Source organism: Vombatus ursinus, unplaced genomic scaffold (assembly GCF_900497805.2).
Source record: "Vombatus ursinus unplaced genomic scaffold, bare-nosed wombat genome assembly UNPS02014778.1, whole genome shotgun sequence".
Lineage (NCBI taxonomy): Eukaryota > Metazoa > Chordata > Mammalia > Diprotodontia > Vombatidae > Vombatus > Vombatus ursinus.
The window spans coordinates 33,342,931-33,364,179 of NW_020954556.1; the positions used below are offsets into that span (position 1 = coordinate 33,342,931).

The 21,249-nt window shown below is 38.8% G+C and overlaps 1 protein-coding gene across 2 annotated transcripts in view; it reads right to left on the reverse strand.

Moving 5' to 3' along the window:
- Window positions 1–6,685, reverse strand: part of VRK2 (VRK serine/threonine kinase 2) — an 82,977-nt gene extending 76,292 nt beyond the window's left edge. Inside the window, exons 1-2 of one of the 2 annotated variants that reach the window (XM_027865185.1) lie at window positions 6,559–6,681; window positions 3,593–3,733 (exon numbers count right to left, since the gene is read on the reverse strand). In XM_027865185.1, coding sequence (XP_027720986.1) covers window positions 3,593–3,728 — 136 coding nt within the window. In that variant the 5' untranslated portion in view covers window positions 3,729–3,733; window positions 6,559–6,681. Of the gene's footprint in view, window positions 1–3,592; window positions 3,734–6,558 lie in introns of both variants that reach the window. The other variant, XM_027865186.1, reaches the window with a different exon arrangement.
- Window positions 6,686–21,249: the final 14,564 nt, after the last annotated feature.

A 21,249-nucleotide genomic window follows, 5' to 3' on the forward strand; every position in this document is an offset into this window, starting at 1 on the left:
ACAGGCACACTATCACTCCAAGTCGACTGTAAATATCAAAACTCCTCTGCCCCTTTGCTTTCTCTGAAAGATGCTGATTACTGAAAGGCCTTAGTTATTGATCTCAAAGCTAGAGGATGGTTGAACATGCACAATGCAAGAGAGATAGCAGCTAGTTTATTCCCAGCCTTAGGCAACAGATTCTGATGAAGTACCTGCCAAAGCAACATATTTTGGAGAGAATCATACCTGAAAAGAATGTTATCGGGCACAAAAGTATTAAGGAAAACTTGAATTTATCAGTTTCTTCTTAATGTAGTACACTGACATAAGAGAGGACAAGAATAAAGATGAAATATAGAAACTTTATGTAATTCCATACAGATTAGCTTGTACATCTTGAAAATTGCCATTCAAAACATCAGTTTGATGGATTTATTACTGATGGCTCCTCACCAAACAGCTGACTTTCTCTATAATTTATTAGCATCATTTCTGATAGAAAGTAGATAGTCTGAAGGTACTGGTCTCATTAGGGACATTGAAATATCTGGCCTCTTCCCAAAACAGCTAACCCGATTTTGAGAGCCTCTCTAAAGTGCACATTCTCTAACATCACTGATGTCTACTTTCCAAATGTCACCAAAGAGAACCTTGAAATGTTTCATAAAAGAAAACTTGAGTGAAGTGAGCAGAATGACTTATAGTTTATACACAACTGTAATAATTTAAATACAAAGAATACCAAAACAAATCTCTTAAACTCTATGTAAGTGGAATGACAAACCTTGGTCCCAGAGAACAGATAAAAAAAACACACCTAAGTGGGAAAATATGTATATGGAATGCTGTATGTACACTGTCACTATGTTGGCTGGCTGGTTTTACTTAACTTTTTCTTTATTGTAAGATAGGGCATGTTGGATATATGTATGGGGGCGGGGGAAGAGACAAGCAAATATATCCAGAAACGACTTTAAACTAAAAATAAAAATGCATCAACAAACATTTTTTCAAGGGGAAATTTTATACAAACACTATTTAGCAATCTAGAATAAATGAGCATTGGACCTGGAATAGCTACAGTATCTGTGTTCAGAGTGATAAAAGGCAGGAATCTTCTTGCATCTAGCTTTTTCAAAAAAATAATAATAATAAATGATGCCAAATGGAATATCAGCCAAACAAATGCATTCCCTTTCTTACAATAAAAATCAAACTATGATCTTACAATGATAACAGAATACGAGAGGTACGCTGAAAATTAATTTGAGATGAATGCTTGCCTTGCCTCTATGTGCTCTGTATTAAAATATCTTGCTACTATGATACACGTATGAATCAAATGTGACAGCTGAATCCAAACAAAAACAGCTGAAGAAACCACATATACACCCCCTCTTTCATGTTTTTGCTTCGGAGTTACTTATGTAAAAGCCAAACCAGAGGAATAGGTATAGTAGGTGTTATTTACAGTTAGGTCCCAAGGAGTGTGAATAATGAATCTTTCAAAATGGTCGCATTGTTGGAGTTCACACCGCATATATGCACTGAGCTGGAACCAATTACCCTACTTTACATAATTATAACTTTGAATAATGTGAATTTGAAAACACAACCATGTCAGAGAATTCATTATTCTCATTAATCAAGACCTAATTGTGGTTCTGTTTTCTCTGTCAAGGAGAATGATCTTTGGACTGGAAAGAACAGAACAAAAATGGCTAGCAGTTATTCTGCATGATGAGCCTGGAGAGAACAAGAGGGCTCATAGCTATTACTGTTGAGTTCAAGTTACAAGGCCCAGTGGACTACATCCGCAGGAACTGAAAGAGGTGAGAGATGTGAGCCAGTACCTGAGATCTTAGAAAGAGAAGAATACAAGAGGTGCTACAGAATGGAAGTGGGCAAATGTCCTGATTTTCAAAAAAGGAAGTACGAAGACTACAGGCAAGTAGTCTTTAAGTAAAATACACAGGATTACAAAGGAAGTCAATTATATTGAAATAGTTATCAAAATATATTTTTTAAAGTTCACATTTGAAGAAAGAGGAAAAAGTCCTATATGTACAAAAAATATTTATAATAGCAATTTTTATGGTGGCAAAAACTAAGCAAAACAACAACAACAACAACAAAAAACCAGAAACTAAGGGGATGCCTATCAATTGAGGAATGACTAAATAAATTGTGATATAGGAATGTGATAGAATACTACAGTGCTATAAGAAATGAGGAAATCGATTAGAAAGCAACATAGAAAGACTTGTATGAACTGATGCAAAGTGAAGCAAGCAGAATAAGAAAATAAGTTACACTATAACATCAATTTTATAAAAATAAAATTATTCTGAGGATTTGTATAAATTGATGAAAATGAAATGAGCAGAACCTGGAGAACAACTAATGCAACAGCAACAACATTGTCAAAACAAATGATTTTGAAAGCTGTAAGAACTATGGAGGGAAAAAAAGGAAAATTCTTGTAATAAATATGCACGGTCAAACAAAACAAATTTCCCCCAGGAGCTCTATACAATAGACAGATAAATAGACAGATAGACAGACAGACAAATAGATAGTATCTATATTTCTATTTGCTTATTTGATATAGTTTATACATACATATATATGTTTATACAGTCACACACATATACATAGGCCTCATTCTGCGTCTTAGATCTATTGCCTCTCTATAATGGATAACATGTTTCATCACCAGTCTTCAGGAAACGTAAATGATCATTGTCTTGATCTTGGTTCTTAGGTTTTCAACTAATGAATATCCCCTTAGTTCACAGTTCTTTTGTCACCAACTCTAATTATAGGAAGTTCTTCCTGAAATCTAGTTTAAATTGACCTCTTTGTACTTTCCACCCATTGGTTCTGGTTTTGCCCTCTAATGCTAACTAGAAAAAAAAAAATCTAACCTTTCCTTCGCCTGAAAATCCTTCAAATTCTTAACAAAGTTATCCTGCATAGTCTGAGTCTTTTCGTGTCCAAGAAAAACAAGCCTAGTTTATTCAACTGATACTCACATGACAAGGATTCAAAGCCTTTCACCATCCTGACTGTCCTCCTCTGGCTTTCTAGTTTATCAATATCCTTCTCAAATCATGGTGCCAGAAACTGAACCCAAAACTTTAGATGAATACAGACAGGTCAGAACATAGCACAACTCTCACCTCCCTATTCCTGGAAGGTATGGCCCTCAACGCAAACAAGGTTTTCATTAGCTTTTTTGGCTACCACATCACACTGCAGGCTCATACTAACCTGTCCACAATTTTCCTAGGAATAGAAGTCAGCTCTTATTCTAGAATTAGCCATTTCAGAAAGGCAATGCTCTCCCCCTTTGGATCTTTTGCTTCTTTTTCCTTTCATTGTGTCTGTACTACTAATCAGGAGCCTTAGTCCTAACACAATGTCTCACACATCTTCTCTTGAACCTAGGCATTTCACTAAATACTTCTTGGTATTTTACTGCTACATGAAATAGGTTTTTAAATTACCTCTTATTTCAAAATTTCCATTTGGAAAATCTATTATTTTCTAATCACATAAAGCAATAGTCAAATACAAATACATCTGATAATTGACACTGATACTTTACCTAAATATATTAATCCAAACCCTCCAGAACCGATCATATTACCCAACTGCCATGTTTTTCCTTCTGTGTCTTTCAGAATCATGCCTTCTGGAAGGGGAACTGGAAGTTTGGATTTCTCTTGCCTTTTGGGTGCCATTATTCCTACAAAAGTTAGAAGAGGGTATGAGTATTACAGCAAAACAAAAAACTTTATCAAATAAACAGTTTCTAATTAAAATAAACAATTTCACACATACATTCTTTCATTTAAACTGTAAACTAAAAAGAAAATCAGTTTCTCCAGTAAACGCAGCAAGGAATGGACCATTTTAGATTGTCAGGTCTACCATCATATAATTTTTCATAGTTCAGTGCTTAACATGAAACCACATAAAATCAGACTATATAAAATATTTCTAACAATGACAACAGTATCCCCCCAACTGGTCCTTCTATTTCGAGTCTATCCTCACTCTAATCTATCCCTTACCCAGAAACCAAAGTAATTTCCCTCAAGCAAAGGTCCAAACATGTCACCACCCTTAATCAAAAAACTCTAATGGCTCCCCATTATCCCTAAGATCAAACATAAATTGTTTTATTTAGCATTTAAGAAGCCTCAAAATTTAAACCCATTCTTTTGAGTCTTGTTACATGAACCCCTCACACATTTTGCAGTCTAGCCAAACTGGCTTTCTTGTTCCTCACACTTAACACTATCTCCAGCCCCTATCTATATGTCTGCAAATTGCTGTCCTCCATACCAGTGCCACAGTGGATAGAGCACCAGGCCCTGAGTCAGGAAGACCTGAGTTCAAATGTGACCTCAGATACTTACTAGCTGTGTGACCCTGGGTAAGTCACTTAACCATCTTTGCCTGCCTCAGTTTCCTCATCTGTAAAATGAACTGGAGAAGGAAATGGCCAACCACACCAGTATCTTTGCCAAGTAAACTCCAAATGGGGCCAAGAGTCAGATACAACTGAACAAAACAATGAGAAAATAAGCTCATCCTCCCTCTTTCAGCAGCTAGATGGCAGAGTGAATAGAGTGCCAGGCTTGGAGTCAGAAAGACCTGAGTTCATATTTGGCCTCAAATATTTGTTAGCTGTGTGACTCTGGCCAAGTCACTTAACCTCTGTTTGCTTTAATCCACTGGAGAAGGAAATAGAAAACCAGTTCAGTATCTTTGCCACGAAAACTCCATGGAGAGTTTTGGCATGAAAAATGACTGAACAACATAATACCTGGAATATACTCTCTACCCACCTCTCCCTTTTAAAATCCCTGATTTCCTTCAAGATTCCACTCCAACAACACACATACACATATATATGAACGTTGTTCCCAAGTAGGATGTAAACTTCTCGGGGGAAATCACTGGGGAGAAGGGAGAAGGAGCAGCTGTACTGCCCTTCCTAGCACTGTGCCTGAATTTCATTGGTGTTTAATAACTGGCCCTTCTTCAATTAATTTTTTTTTCCCCTCTTGCCACCAGAACATTTTGGTAAGATCAGTGTTCATAAAGGAATAAATTATTAAAGTAGGAGAGGTTAGGGAGCTGAATCATAATCTATGATGTTATTTTCTGCCCAAGATGACACTAGACCAGCAGGACACATAAGCAGGCTTTCAGTATTTGTTGATTAAATTAGGGACCTGAAAAGTATATCTGGGCACATGAACCAAGCAATCAAGAGGGTGAACACAACTTTAAGGAAAGCTACCTGAGATGCAGAATTGGACGGATATAATGGGACTTAGTGATCAGCACCTCTTAAAAAAAAAAAAGCCTTTCAGATGAATGCAAGCAGACCCTGGATGCTCACCCTATAAGCATATTCACAGACTGGGAGCAGCCAGGGTTGCAGTCTCCATTACATGCTTTCTTTTGGCATCAATATCAATACTCTTGTTCTTTTTCCTCTCACCTCACCGTCCCTACCCCTGACTATTTACTTTCATTAACTGTGCTTCAAAAGCCCTTGCTTTCTTGGGACCCTGATTAAATCACTCCAACATTCAACTTTAAGAAGAATGCTACTAACTAAAGGCCCTTAACATAAAAGCGAACAAGTCATAGGGACTTTTCAGGCCACAACAGCCTTCTCTGAGGCAGAACTGACTCATCCAGAAAGCCAGAATTGGCTTGGCAACACAGGATCACATGTAGACAAGCCAAATAGCCCATCATGAGCAAAGTCTCAGGGTGGTGGTTCTGTTGAGGGAAAACGGTTTTCCTTTCACTACCCCACATTAGGATACATACACATTAAAAGGCTCATTTTCTTAGGGTGGGTAGCAGGCTTTACCCTACTCTCATTTTATCTGTGTGGTTCTCTTCTGGTTACAAAGAAATAATCTGAGGCAACCCTTGCCTGACCGAATACAGGATGTGAATAAAACTCTCCTGAAAAAAAGGGGGGATTGCCAGCCTCTAATCATTCTCCAACCCACCCCAGCTCGCTTAAACAAAACAAACAAACAAACAAACAAAAAAATGCTCACGGGAGAATGGAGGGAAGTGTAAAGAAAGTAAAAGCACATACCACATAATGACCATAGAAAGAAAAAACTTTTTTTTTTTTAATGGAACTAAGCAGGTAACCATCCTCTCTAGTCAGCAGGAATTCAGGTCCTAAGTTTGAAATAAATTGGTAGACATTAAAGGGAGAGTGGGGGAGGAAGGGTTAATTAGTAGAAGGTTGGGTAAGTGGGAGGGACAGTAAAGGAATGAGGTTCACAAACATCGGCTAAGCGCGCAGAGACAAGCTGGCTCCGCCAGACGCTGCGCGGGGTGGGGTCTTCCACTCAAGACACCCCAAATGGGAGGTAAAGGAAGAGAGGGGGGAGGGGAAGAAGATGGAGAGCTGGGGAGGGCAACGCGGAGTTGGGAAAAGTTTGGAAAGGGGAAGCCAGAGCTTTTCGCCCCGGGGAAGCGGGTGTGATCGGCTCATACCCCGACAAAGGAAAAAGAAAGACTGACCGGTTGCTTCAGTGTTCCACCCTAAGCTAGCCAGGCGCTTCCAGGCTCTTCCGCGGCAGGCGGCCGCTCAGGGCCCGAGAGATGCGGGGAGGGGATCGGAGCGACGCCCCTGGTCGCGGGGAGGGGAGGGGCTTGCGGAAGAAAGGAGGCGCAACTTTGAATTTGAGCAGTGTTGGGCTGGGTTCCCGGTTGCCTGGGCCCGCTAACACGTGCTCCTTCGCGCGCGCGCGCTCCGGACTAACCTTTAGTAACTGGCTGTGCAACACGTTCTAGCTGCTCCAAATCTTTGGGGAAGGGAAACTAGATTGGAGAAGTAAAATAAAGCTATAGGTTGAGGGCCTCAGATCACACATTTTTTTTCCCCTCTGCAAAAGTAGTTTTCTTTTTAAGTAAGTGTTTAATTCCGCTTAATAGGCTACATAATGTAGTGGGTAGAGCCCGACTTTGGAATCATCAAGAAGAGTTCAAATCCTGATATGGATATATGCCAGCTGGGTAAAATTGGGCAAGACAATGCCCTGAAAGACTGCTTTAAGATTATGAGTTGCTAGTGAGTTTCTAAATCCTCTACTGATAAAGTCGCAGGTTTGGATAAACAAAACAGCACAACAATCAACTTTGTAGGCATTGTCTATCTACTGGCATTCGACCCAGTGAAGGCAGTACCAACTACTATACGTTGCAGACAGGAGGAAGAAAAAGAAGAAGCCGGGGAGGAGGAGGAGAACTAGAATTTTTTGGGTGGCAGGTCCCAAAGCACTGCCCTAGGAATTGTGGGGAACAGTCAAGCATAAGCAACATAAGCAATCACTGAACAGGACAACAGAATAGCTGGTAGAAACGATTAGTGACAGCAGGAAATAGAGATGTGCCTCTGAAGGAAAGGCAAGGTTCCTGTCTTCTTGGAATTCACACGCAAAAAAGGAATCAGTTGCATGTACTCACCAACTTGTCCCTAAAAAGACTAAAGGATTTAGATTTAGAAAGGAGAAATTGCCAAGTTACTTTTTACAGATGGGGAAACAGACCCAGAGAGGTCAGGTAACTTTCCAAATGTCTGGAAAGATTCTTTAAAAAAAAAAAAGCATCAGTAGTTGCAGATTTTTGCCGTTTTAAAGATGAATTTGATTTTGGGGAATAAAAAAGTTATCGTCAGTTGCCGTAAAGGAGAGATGGTAATAGTGATAACTGACATTTACATGGCAATACCTTTTAGGGAACTAGAGGTAGGAATCAAACTCAGTTCTCAACTGTTGGCTTCTCCAAGTCTAACTTAAAAAAAAAAATACAAAACTTGTTCTTGTAATAGTCATTTCTAGAAATATACCACTACCCCCAAGGAAGGGAAGGGAGGAGGGGAACACAGCCCTGAATCCTCCCTTGTAACAAAAATTAAAAACTTAAGATACAGTAACCTCCTCTGACAACATGTATCATTCTGTGCTAGTAGTGGTCTCCAACCTCTTTAAAAAAAAGGGGGGGGGGCAGCTAGGTGGCAGTGGATAGAGCACTGGCCCTGAAGTCAGGAGGATCTGAGTTCAAATGCGGCCTCAGACCAAACACTTGACACGTGTGTGACCTTGGGCAAGTCACTTAACCCCAATTGCCTCACTAAAAAAACAAAAAAACAAAAAAAAAGAAGGTAAATAATAGTTAGCATTTGTATAGAGTTCTAAGGTTTGCAAAGCACTTTGTTGTTACCTGGTTCTCACTGAAAGTCAAGTCAGCGCAATGTTGTCTTTAAAAGAAAACATCTAGAGAGGACCTCACCATAAACAGGGATCCTCAACCTGGACTCATCACTAAATCACCTCCATTGTAGTGGGGAATACTTTTTGACAAACATACATCCCCATGTTTTGTTTTTCTCTTGATGTTTGAACATTAAACAAGGTCATTTGAACATTTGAACATCGGTCATTGAACAAATCTGTTTATGTTGTTACATCTTCCAAAAAGTGAATGGTCTAGATATACAGATGGAAAGCATCTTGTAGCAAAAGAGTCTTTAAGGAAGCACTTTGTTCTATCAGTTTGAATGCTTTTTGGTAATCAACAAATAATAAGCAAAACTGCATCTTCTATTCTTGACATGTATACATATATACAAAATGAACAATAAAAAATTGGGGGATAAGGTAGGCACTAGCAGCTGGGGAAATGAGGAAAGACTTCACGTGTAAGTTGTTGCTTGAGTAGTTTTGAAGGGAACAATGGATTCTAAGGGGGCCCAACCAGTGTAAAAAGCATGCAAGTGGAATGTCATATGTGAGGAAAAACAAGGCCAGTGCAGAAAAGGGAATCACGAGGAATAGAGTTCAAAAGGTAGAGTTGGACCACAGTAAAGGCCTTTAAAAGCTGAATAGAGGAGTTTGTAGTTTATCTTATAATCAATAGGAAACCACTGGAGATTATTGAATAGGTGAGTGACTTGGTAAGACTAGTACTTTGAGGAAATCACTTTGGCAGCTGTGGGGAGGATGGGGCATAGAGGGGAGGAACCTGAGGCAGAGAAGAAGTACAGGGCTGCTCTAATACTCTAGGCATAATCACAACTAGCATTAATATAGCACTTTAAGGCTTGCAAAGTGCTTTTAAATAGTATTTAATTTTATCTTCACAGCAACCCTGGAGATAACTGCTACTATTATCGCCATTTTACAGATGAGAAGACTGAGGCACATAGAAATGAAGTGACTTGCCTAGGGTTACACAGTTAGTGAGCCTCTAAAGCTAGATTTGAAGTCAGGTCTTCTAGGCTTCAGGCCCCAAACTCTACCTACTGCCCCAACTAACTCCCTCTACATGTCATTTATATAAAGCATTTTGCTATTGTATGGGTACTATATGAATGCCAGCTAATATTTTTATGTCAGATTTCTACCTTAAATATTTCCAAAAATAACTAATCATTAAGGATGGATTGAAGTGGGGGATAACATGCAGTGCTGTCTATATTACTACTATTTATTTCTCCTTAACCCTGAGAAACCAGGGTTTTCCTAATCCCACACAGCTGCTAGTAACCTCTCTGCCTCCAAATTATGTTGTACTTAATTTTTTATCTATGTGTGTTTTCTTCCCCTATAGAATGTAATTTCCTTGAGGGCAGGGTTTTTTTTTCCATTTACGTCTTGTATATCCAACACTTGGTACATAGTAAGCACTTCATAGATGTTTGTTGAATGATTGACTTTGTCCATATTCTTACTTCTAGTAGGTCATTGGTTCTCAAAATTTCTTTCCTTTCCAACCCCTTTTAATTCTAGTGCTTTCCCTCTGTCATTTATTTCCTACTTAATCCTGCATATAGCTTGCTTTGTATATCTTTGTTTGCACATTGTCTCTCTCCCCCCCCTTAGACTGCAAGTTCTCTGAGGGCAGAGACAGTCTTTTGCCTCTTTTTGTATCTCCAGCACTTAGTACAGTGCCTAGCATAAAGTAGGCACTTAATAAATGCTTATTTATTGATTTGTTGATTTTTCCTTATTTGTTTCTTTTTTCATTTCTCACAGAACACTATTATTTGCCATAAGGAATTGTGGCACACTAACCTTTTAATGTGGCAAAATATAAAAGTGATCCTGACTCCTGGGCTCCCACATTCATTACCAGGGCCTAGGATTCCTCCATTTCTCTTTCCCTCCCCTATGTCCTGACCCCTTTTCTTCTTTCCTTCCCCCGGTTGCCAAAAAGAGACAGATTTGTGTCTGAGAATAGAGCTTCTACTTCGACTTTCTGGCTGTCAAGCCAGCAAGATTAGGTGGCACACTATAGCTATGGGCATGTGGAAGTGTTAGTGTTATGGGAAGGAGTTTGCTGATACACATAACTGTTGAGAACCAATGTAAACAGCACCAAATTATTGATGTGAGGTCTGGACCAAGTATGGACAAGGAATATTGAGCAGAAATGGAGGAAAATTTATATTCACAATATAGGTTTTTAAATCCATTTAAAATAAAATGTTAACTTTGAGATTAAAGACATTCTCAAAGTAGTCTTAACTGCCCAACAGATGGTTCAAGATAAAAATTAACAATATAATAGAGGATAAAAGTCTCGGGGAAAGACTTTAACCATTAACTATTTTTAAAAACAGAAACTGAATTTAATCTAAGAAGCAATGCTACCAAAGACATCTGAAAAACATAGGGAAAATAAGAAGTTGAACAAAATAATTTTTGTTGATTTAATTCAGACTATACAATTTTGGGTAGGATTCATTTAGTAAAATAGAGATTTTCTTGGTGGCCTCTCAAATTGTAGTTCGAGGTCAGCTCTCTTAAAAGGGTTCCAAGCTATATATTTCTAATATTGATTCAAAAGAGGAGGAAAAAGCCCTGATCATTTTGAGTACATCATTCAAAGCTAAGATTATTTGAAATCACTTAAAGTGTTTAGTGTTTCATAGGTTAAATACTTAAATGCAATGTTTACCTTATAATTTGAGAAAGATAAGAAATTTCAAATAAAATGTTTTTATTTATAGCAACAGAAGATGAGCTAGTTTTTATTTTAAAAGAACCAGATACTAATACAGTTATCCCACTATTACTTCTTGTTTGGGCATTTACCCTTAACAATATTTAGAGATGAAATTAATAGAATTCTTTAGCTTGTGAGAAATACTGAGAAAGCAAGGAAGGGAGAAAAGGAAGGAGAAGGAATGAAAGAGGGAAGGGACAGAAGAAAGAAGGAAGGAGGGAGGGAGGGAAGGAAGGAAGAAACAGTTAATAAATGCTATTATCTCCAGTACGAGAAACTGAGGCGAACAAAATTTAAATAACTTGCTCAGGGTCATAGAGCAGAGTCTGAAAATGGATTTGAACTCAGTTCTTTCTGATCCCAGGGCCAAATATTCCTTGCTTTCTAACAATAGAAACTCATTGAAGAATTTCTGCATCTATAATTTTTTATTGTTCATGCAAATGAAACATAAGGATATAATAGATTTTTTGAAAATTTCTTTGCCTTCATCTTTGATAGTAGTTTAAGTTTTCTTTATAAAACCATATATGAGAACCATTAACCAGTATGGTAGAACTCTTATATAATATGGCACACGTATCAATCAATTCATGTCTCCCAAAACATAATTAGAGTATAACCTGATATCACATAGTTAGCCTAAGGCAGTTGTTAGTTCTGTTTCCCCAACACTATCATAAAGGGATCAGACAATAGCTAAATTGATTAAATTTGCATATTACCTCTTCTCTCTGCCCAAATGCTAACACAAATATAAAATTCAGGCATAAGGAAAGAGTTGGAAGAGAAAAAATCCTGGTTGCTATTGCAACTGAAAGTTGTTAGTATAAATTGACTCATTCTTCTGAGGGAAGGAAGTTTCCCCAAGTTGTCTTCATAGTGAGTTTTAAAACTTATAACTGAATAATTGAATGCTTATGTGCTCAGCACTATAGAAAATATAAGTAAGGGAAATACCCTCCACAAAGGTTCATCAGTGTTTGATTAGAGACAAAGCTAGCTGCTTGTAATACAAGATGGCATCTGATTACAGGAGAGAATAAATGGTACATTTAAGTACTGTGGGTTGTAAGATGATTCAAAGAAAGGTAGGGATTATGAATAATTTGCAAACTTCACCTCCCTCTCAGTTTCCTTATCTGTAAAATGGGTTCCTGTGAGGATAAAATTATATAATATTTGTAAAGCACTTTGCAAACTTTAAAGTGCTATAGAAATGCTAGTTATTAGTGTTATTATTAATTATTCCAATTTAAAGGAATAACTAGTTTTTGTTTTATGGAAGAGCAGAGTTATAAAAACGATGTCTCCTATGTAGCATGTAACTTGTAGGTTTATTATAAGAGCAAAAGTAAAGTAAAATAAATTGTTCCCAAAGAAGTTGGTTCTTGACCTCAGAAAGAACCGGTAGTGAGTCAGTAAGTCAATTAGCACTTATTATGTACCTACTATGTGAAAGACATTGCTAATCATTGAAAATATAAAGAAAGGCAAAAATCATTCCCAGTTTCCATGGAACTCACAGTATAATTGGGGAAACCATGTGCAAACAGCTAAACAAACTTATCTATCTACACACACACACACACTAAATGGAAAGTCTCAAGAGGAAAGGCACTAAAATCAAGGAAAACTAAGAAAGATTTCTTACAGAGGACTTAGCTGAGACTTAAAGGAAGCCAGGAAAACTAGAAGGCAGAGATGAGAAGACAGAGTATTTCAGGCATGAGAGACAGTTAGTGAAAACATTAGAAGTTGGGAGATGAAACATTTTTGAGAAACAGCAAGGACTGTGTCAGTTGATCACAAAGTATATGGAAGTAAGATAGAAGAATGGAAGGAAGGAATCAGGTTATGAAGGGCTATAAAAGCCAAACAGAAGATTTTATACGTCTTCCTGAAGGCAATAGAGAGCCAATGAAGTTTATTGAATGAGGGATGGGTAGTAACATGGTCAGATATGCATTTTGGGAAGATCTATTTAACATCCCAGTAGATGATGGATTGGAGTAGGGTGAACCTTGAGTCAGAGAGGCCAACCAGAAGGCTATTGTAATGGTCCAGGCATGAGTTCATGATGCCTGTACTAAGGTGATTACAATCAATCAATAAATATTTATTAAACACCTAGCATATGCCAGTCACTGAGCTAAATTGGTTGGTTGCTGTCCTTTGTTCTCTAGGAGGACCAAAGTAACATCACTATGTTGGGGTCAAAGTACAGTGTTTCCAACTATGGCTGAACAAACAGATACAAGCTCCAAAGGCTCTACCACAGGTCAGGTACAAATAGTCCACATGAACATTTAGAATGGAGATGTCTAAATTTGTGCATCTTATGTATCTTCTGAGCTACTGCAATTCTGCTTTGCTTTTAGAGTACAACACCTTCTTTGATGAAGGCACATCATGTTGGGTGGTCCTGTGTCAATTTCTTATTTGTCTCACAATTAATTCCAAAGTTCTTCAGAGAGACCTTTAAAGAGAGACCTTGTATCATTTCTTCTAACTTCCGTTTGAATGCTTGCCTTGTGTGAGTTCTCCAAAAAATAGTCTCTTAGGCAAACGTACTTTTGGCATTCGAACATGGCCAGCCCATCAGAGTTGTGCTCTCTGGAGTAGAGTTTGAATGCTTGGCAGTTCAACTCAAGAAAGGACCTCAGTGTCTGGTACCTTATCTTGCCAGGTAATCTTCAGAATCTTCCTAAAACAATTCAAAAGGAAGTGATTCAGTTTCCTGGCATGATGCTGGTACACTCTCCGGGTTTTACAGGCATACAACAAAAAGGTCAGCACAACAGCTCTGTAGACCTTCAGTTTGGTAGGCATTCTAATACCTTTTTTTCTCCCACACTTTCCTTCAGAGCCTCCCAAACACTAAGCCAGCTCTGGCAATGCATACATCAACCTCATCACTTTTGTGGACATTCCTGGAAAGCATACTGTTGAGATAAGTGAACTTATCCACAGCATTCAAAATTTCTCCATTTGCTATAACCAGTGATTCCACATATGGATGGTATGGTGCTGGCTGGTGGAGAACCTCTGTTTTCTTGGTGTTAACTGTTATGCCAAAATTAGCGTAAGCAGCAGAGAATACATCCATACTTTGCACTTCAGCCTCAGAGGTTGCATTGAGTGCACAATCATCTGTGAACAAAAAGTTGGACACCAACTCTCCCTCCACTTTAGTCTTGATTTGTAGCCTTTTCAAGTTAAATAATTTACCATCAGTGCAATAGTTGACCTTGATGCCATTTTTGTCCTTGTTGAATGCATCCCACAACATCACAGAAAACATAACACTAAAAAGCATGGGAGTAAGCACACAGCCTTACTTCACTCCATTGATGACTAGAAAAGCATGAGAGCGTCATCCATTATTTGGAACCCAGGTAAGCATGCCTTCATAAAATAATGATGAACTTCTCCAGGCAACCAGATTTTGACATAATTTTCTATAAGCCCTCACAACTGACAGGCCTTAGTCAGATCAACAATGTTGTACAGACATCTGTTCTACTCTTGGCATTTCTCTTGGAGTTGTTGAGAAGCAAACACCATATTGACTGTTCCTTGGCCCTTTCCGAAGCCACTCTGGCTCTTGGGTAGATGATCATCTTCCAGAGGAAGGATCAGCCTATTAAGTAAAACCCTGACAATAATCTTGCCAGCAATAACTGAGAGAGAGATCACTACCCGCCCCATCCCACACAGGACAAGTTATTTCCCTTTCCTTTATAGTAATGGACAATGGAGGCATCTTTGAACTCCTGGGGGATAACTTTCTCTTGCCATATAACCCAGAAAATTTTAAGCAGTAGACTCCCTGCCTTGCAAATCTCAGCTGGAATAGAATTGCACTAGGTGATTTGCCCCATAAGAGGAGCCTAACGGCATTCAAAACCTCTTCTTTGGATGGAAGTTCAGCTAGAGAGGGATTGACTTCAACCTGAGGTATATGATTGATGACGGTCTGTTGACAACACTATGGAAGTGCTTGGCCCATCTCTCCAGGATCACGTCCTTATCACTAATCCATGCGGCTCCATCAGCACTGAGTAGTTGAGATGCATTGTAGATAGGTCTTTGGCCCATAAATAGCTTTCAGGGCATCATAAAAGCACTTTGGATTGTTACTATCAACATAAAAGTGAATTTCATCTGCCTTTAAGAAGCTCAGTAAGCTGAGCCAAGAATCATGTATCTCTCTAAGCTTTGCTTGCACTTTACTTTTGATAGAATTAAACACTACCTTCTTAGAGATGGATGAACTATCCTGCTGGACTTCTCTTTCCTCTTTATCTGCTTCTGAATTTCCCCATCATTTTCATCAAACCAATTTTGATGTTTGTGAGTATTCTGGCCTAGATGAGTAAATGCAGTGCAATTCACCGAGTATCTGAAAGCTGCCCATACTTTTTTTTTGCTCCACTGTTGCCAACCACGTGTTGGCTCAGCTTTCTGTCCAAGTTAGCAATGAATTGTTCATGCTCAAAGAAGCACTCTAATCTATTGACATTGTCAATAGATACTATCCACATTCAGAGAAAGAACTGTGGAATCTGAATGCAGATTGAAGAAGCATACTATTTTCACTTTTATGTTTTGTTTTTTCTTTCTCTTGGTTTCTCACTTTTGTCCTGATTCTTCTTTCACAACATGATAATATGGAAATATGTTTAATATGATTGTACAATGCAACTTGTATCAGATTGCTTGCTGTCTTGGGGAGGAGGGTGAGGGAGTGAGAAAAAAGTTTGGAACTCAAAAATCTTATAAAGGTGAATGTTGAAAACTTTCCTTACATATAATTAGAAAAAAAAAATACTATTTTAAGAAGCCTCCTGGTAGTTATCTTGCCTTGGGGATGCTCCTTTTGTTGAACACAAATGTTTAGCTTAGAGAGTATAAGCCTATTATTGGTCCAGCACTCTGCTGGAATGCAAGCACATTGCCTTCATCACTCACATCCTGTCACTTCTCCTTACAATGACATATTCTATTAAATGCCAACGTTTGCTGCAAGAATGCATCCTTCAAGTTTTATTGCATTTAGTTAAAAGGAAGACAGTGTTAGTGATGTGAAGGTCATGAGACATAGAAGTCTTCAGAGGTAAGTGACCATTGCTGTTGCTGACTCCATTCCTCCCAAGGACTCCCTACCATGTCTGATAATCTGTGCCTATTCTGGCATTAAAATCACCCCAAATTATAAGCTTGTCCTCTTTTGGCACATTGAAGAGGGTCTCCAAGACATCATAAAATTTTTCTTTGACCTCATCAGTTTGTCATGGTGGAAGTATACACACTAATGATGGTGGCAAGGCACTTTTCTGCAAGGGGCAATCATATTGTCATGAATCTGTCATTCACTCCTTTGGAGAGTCATACAAGCTTGTTGACTAGACTAGTTTTGATTGCAAAACCTATACCAACTTAACAGCACTTTCTTTTACTGCTTCTACTTTAGAAAAACATGTATCCAGCTCCAACTTCAGTAAGCTGGCCTTCATTTGCCAGCCTTGTTTCACTCAGGGCTGCCATTTGGAAATGCCTGCTGAGTTCTCTCAGTGTTCATCTATCAGGTCTGCTAGATTGTGTCATCCATAAGCATAGGTTCATTCCATGTACTGACGACGAGTAGCTTCATCTTCGCAAATTTTTTTGTACTTTGTGTTTTGACCACAGGGTGGGATCCCTGCCTGCCACAGCAAGCAGACAGGGTTTGGGTGAAGCAGAGAATTTTGAGGGCACCTTTTCTAACCCCTTCCTCATGCCAGGATGTGAGCAGTGTTGTCCTTCAAAAAGACTGCTTAGATATCCAGGAAGCTGCTGAATCCTACTGCTGCTTCATTCCAATGAGAAGACAGCCCTATGACCTGGACCACCTGTTTGCAGGGTTGTGACTATGGCTCCTGGTATATCTGCACCTGCTGCTTTGTCACTTGACTGTCACCACAGGACTTTGAGGTAGGTTAAAAATGGTAAAATGGTATAGGTGATGTCTTTGCCTCACTTAAATTCAATTTACGTGACAGTCAAGAGTTGCACAAAGTTGTTAGCCTCACTCTTTCTTCCAGAATCATCGACGTCCAGTGGCAAGACAAAAGTCAAGGTGACTGGTGATGGCTCAGGATGTAGTTGATGACTTTGGCATCTTAGACACCTAACCAAGCTCTAAGCCTTCCACAGTGCCTGCTTCAGCTTTCTTCATGACCTTTGGAACAAATTGTTCTCATCCACCCACTCCATCAGGGGAAGTCTTCACATGCTTGGGGTAGACACCCCCCTAAGTCGCTGACAGGTTTGAGACCCCTTGGTTACCCTCAACCTGGTTTAGCTCATCTGTGAAACAGTTTACAAGGTATAGCAGCTGTGCATGCTACAGTTTCTTGGGGCCACAGGTGAGAGTTGGGTGGAGCAGGTGGACACCAATGATGGAAAGCAGCCCTTCCACCAGAGGTACTAGTTTCTGAATACTTTACACCCCATGCTAAATTGGTTGGTTGTTGTTCTTTGTTTTCAAAGAGTACCAAAATGATATCAATATTGATGATGCCTGTACTGTGACTGATAGCAACCACCAATCAATAAACATTAAGCACCTAATATATGCCAATCATTGTGCTAAATATTGGGGATATAAATAAAGACAAAAGAATGTCCCATCTATCAAGGAGCTCACAGTCTAATGGGGAAGCATGAAAACAACTATGGACCAAAAAAAACTACAGGATAGCTGAAAACAAACAAACAACAACAACAAAAAAAAAAACCCCAAAAAACCACACACACAGCGGGAAGGCGAAAGAATTGGTATTCTCATCAACTTTCATGGATTTAATTACTATCTCTATATTGATGATTTTCAAATCTCCCCAACTTGCCCCAGTCTCTCTGCTGACCTCTAATCTTGCATCTCCAAGTAACTTTTAGACATCTCCAACTAGATGCAGAATCTTAAGGATAACCTTGCTTGTATAAGAAATAAGCATAATTGTTTATAATTTGAACATTCTTTGGCATTGCCCTTCTTTAGGATTGGGACATAAACTGACCTTTTCCATCCAGTGCCACTTGAGTTTTCCAACTAAGTTCCAACTAAGACAGCTCCAGGAGCTGTCTTAAATTCAACATGTCCAAAATGGAACTCTATCTTTCCTTTTAAACTCTCCCCTTCTCCCACCTTCTCATTATTGTGAAGCACATCACTATCCTTCTGGTCCCTCAGGTTTCCAACTTGGGGGTCATCCTTGACTCCTATCTCTCCCCCTCCATATCCAATCTGTTGCCAAGGCCTCTGGATTTCACCTTTGCAACATCTCTCAAATACTCCCCCTTCTGTCCTCTGTTACTGCAACCACTCTAGTGTAGGCCCTTATCATCTTATACTTGGGTAATTGCAGTAGCCTGCCTGCCTCAAATTTCTCCCCACTCCAATTCGTCCTCCATTAAGCCATTAAAGTGATTTTTTTTAAAGTATTGGTCTAATTGTGTCACTTCCCTACTCAGTAAACTCCAATGACTTCCTATCGACTTCTGGATAAAATATAAAATTCTCTGTTTAGCATTCAAGGCCCTTCATAACCTAGCCCCCTCCTACCTTTACCAGTCTTCTTATGCCTTACTTCCTGACAGGTCCTCTTAGATCCAGTGAAAATGGTCTACCAGGTCTTCCACAACAAGGTACACAATCTCTCAGCTCTGTTTTCTAATTGTCCCCCATGCCTGGAATGCTTTCCTCCTTTGCTACTACTACTGAATTCCTTTGGCTTCCTTTAAGTCCTAATTAAAGTCCTACTTTTATAGGAAGCTTCCTGCAACTCCTCTTAATCCCAGAGCCTTCCCTCTGTTAATTATTTCCTATTTATCCTATTTATAGCTTGCTTTGTATATACAGATAGTTGCTGCATACTTGTTTGCATATTGTCTACCCTGTTATACTGTAAGCTCCTTGAGGGCAGGGACTCTCTTTTGTCTTTTTTTTTTTTTTTGTGGTGAGGCAATTGGGGTTAAGTGGCTTACCCAGAGTCACACAGCTGGTGAGTGTTATGTGTCTGAAGTCAGATTTGAACTCGGGTCCTCCTGACTCCAGGGCTGGTGCTCAATACACTGTGCCATGTAGCTTCCCTCTTTTTGTACAGTGCCTATATGTTTAATAAATATTGATTGATTTGAAATAAGGGCAATACTGTTAAAGTGCTGTATTCAATATGTCAGCAAATATGGAAAACTCAAGTGGCACTGGATGGAAAAGGTCAGTTTATGTCCCAATCCTAAAGAAGAGCAATGCCAAAGAATGTTCAAATTATAAACAATTATGCTTATTTCTTATATAAGCAAGGTTATCCTTAAGATTCTGCAAGCTAAGCTTCAGTAATGTGAACTGAGAATTACCAGAAGAACGGGTTGGTTTTCAAAGAGGCAGAAGAAGTAGAGACCAAATCGCCAACATGCACTGGATTATGGAGAAAGCAAAGGAGCTCCAGAAAAAAATCTACTTTTGTTTCATTAACTAACTACACTAAAGTCTTTGACTGTGCAGATCGCCACAAAACGTGGCAAGTTCTCAAAGCGATGTGAGTACCAGATCATCTTACTTGTCTCCTAAAGAACCTGTATGTGGGCCAAAAAGCAACAGTCAGAACCAAACATGGAACAACTAATTGATTTAAGATTGCAAAAAGAGTATGACAAAGCTATATGTTGTCACCTTAATTAACTTACATGCAGAGTACATCATGCAAAATGCCGGGCTGAATGAACCAAAAACCAGAGGTTGCCAGGAGAAATAACAACAATCTCAGATATGCAGATGATACCTCCCTGATGGCAGAAAGTAAAAAAGAATTAAAAGCCTTTTGGTGAAAGAGGAGAGTTTAAAAGCTGGCTTGATGCTTAACATAAAAAAAAAAACCAAAAACCTAAGATCTCGGCAACTGGTCCCATCACTTTTTGACAAATAGAGGGAGAAGAAACGTAAGTGGTGTCAGATTTTACATTCTTGGGCTCAAAGATCATTGTAGGCAGCAATTGCAGTCATGAAATTAAAAGATGCTTGCTTCTTGGAAGGAAAGCCATGGCAAATTTAGACAGCATACTAAAAAACAGAGATATCACTTTGCTGACAAAGGTCCATACGATCAAAGCTATGCTTTTCCCAGTACAATGTATGGCTATGAGAGTTGGACTATAAGGAAAGCTGAGTGCCACAGAATAGACACTTTCGAATTGAAATGCTGGAGAAGATTGTCCCTTGAACAGCAAGGAGGTCAAATCAGTCAATACTTAAAGAAATTAATTCAGGGGGCAGCTAGATGGTGCAGTGGATAGAGCACTGCCTCTGGATTCAGGAGGACCCGAATTCAAATCTGGCTTCAGACAAATAACACTTACTAGCTATATGAGCCAGGGCAAGTCACTTAACTCCATTGCCTAGACCAAAAAAAAAAAAAGAATAATAATTCAGGCTATTCACTAGAAGGTCAAATACTAGAGCTGAAACTTGAATACTTTGGCTACATAATAAGATGAATTCATTGGAAAAGACCTTGATGCCCATAGTCAAGATAGTGTCTTATTCCAGAAATAGCAAGGAAGTCAATGTCACTGCATCACAGAGTGTGGGGAGCAGGGAAGAGTAAAGAGATAGTAAAGCACCAGAAGCCTGGAAATATGAATGGGGGGTAGAAGGGAAGTTATGAAAGACTCTGAACACCAAACAGAAAATTTTATATTTAATTCTGAAGGTGAAAGGAAATCACTGAAATTTACTGAGTAGGGGAATGACATGGTTAGATCTATGCTTTAGAAAAATCCCTTGATAAACCCAAAAACTCCAGCTTCTGGGATAAGAACTCACTATTTAACAAAAACCGTTGAAATAACTGGAAAGGGTATGGCAGAAACTAGGCTTAGACCAATACGTTACGCTCTATATCAAGATAAAGTCAAAATGGGTACACATTTTAGATATAAAGGCTGATATTATAAGCAAACTAGGAGACCAAGGAATAGTTTACCTGTCATATTTATGGAGAAGGGAAGAATTTATGACCAAACAAGAGATAGAAAACATGAAATGCAAATGGATGATTTTGATTACATTAAATTGAAAAGTTTTTGTACAAAGTCGATGCAACCAAGATTAGAAAGGAAACAATTTTTACATACAGAGTTTCTGATGAAGACCTTATT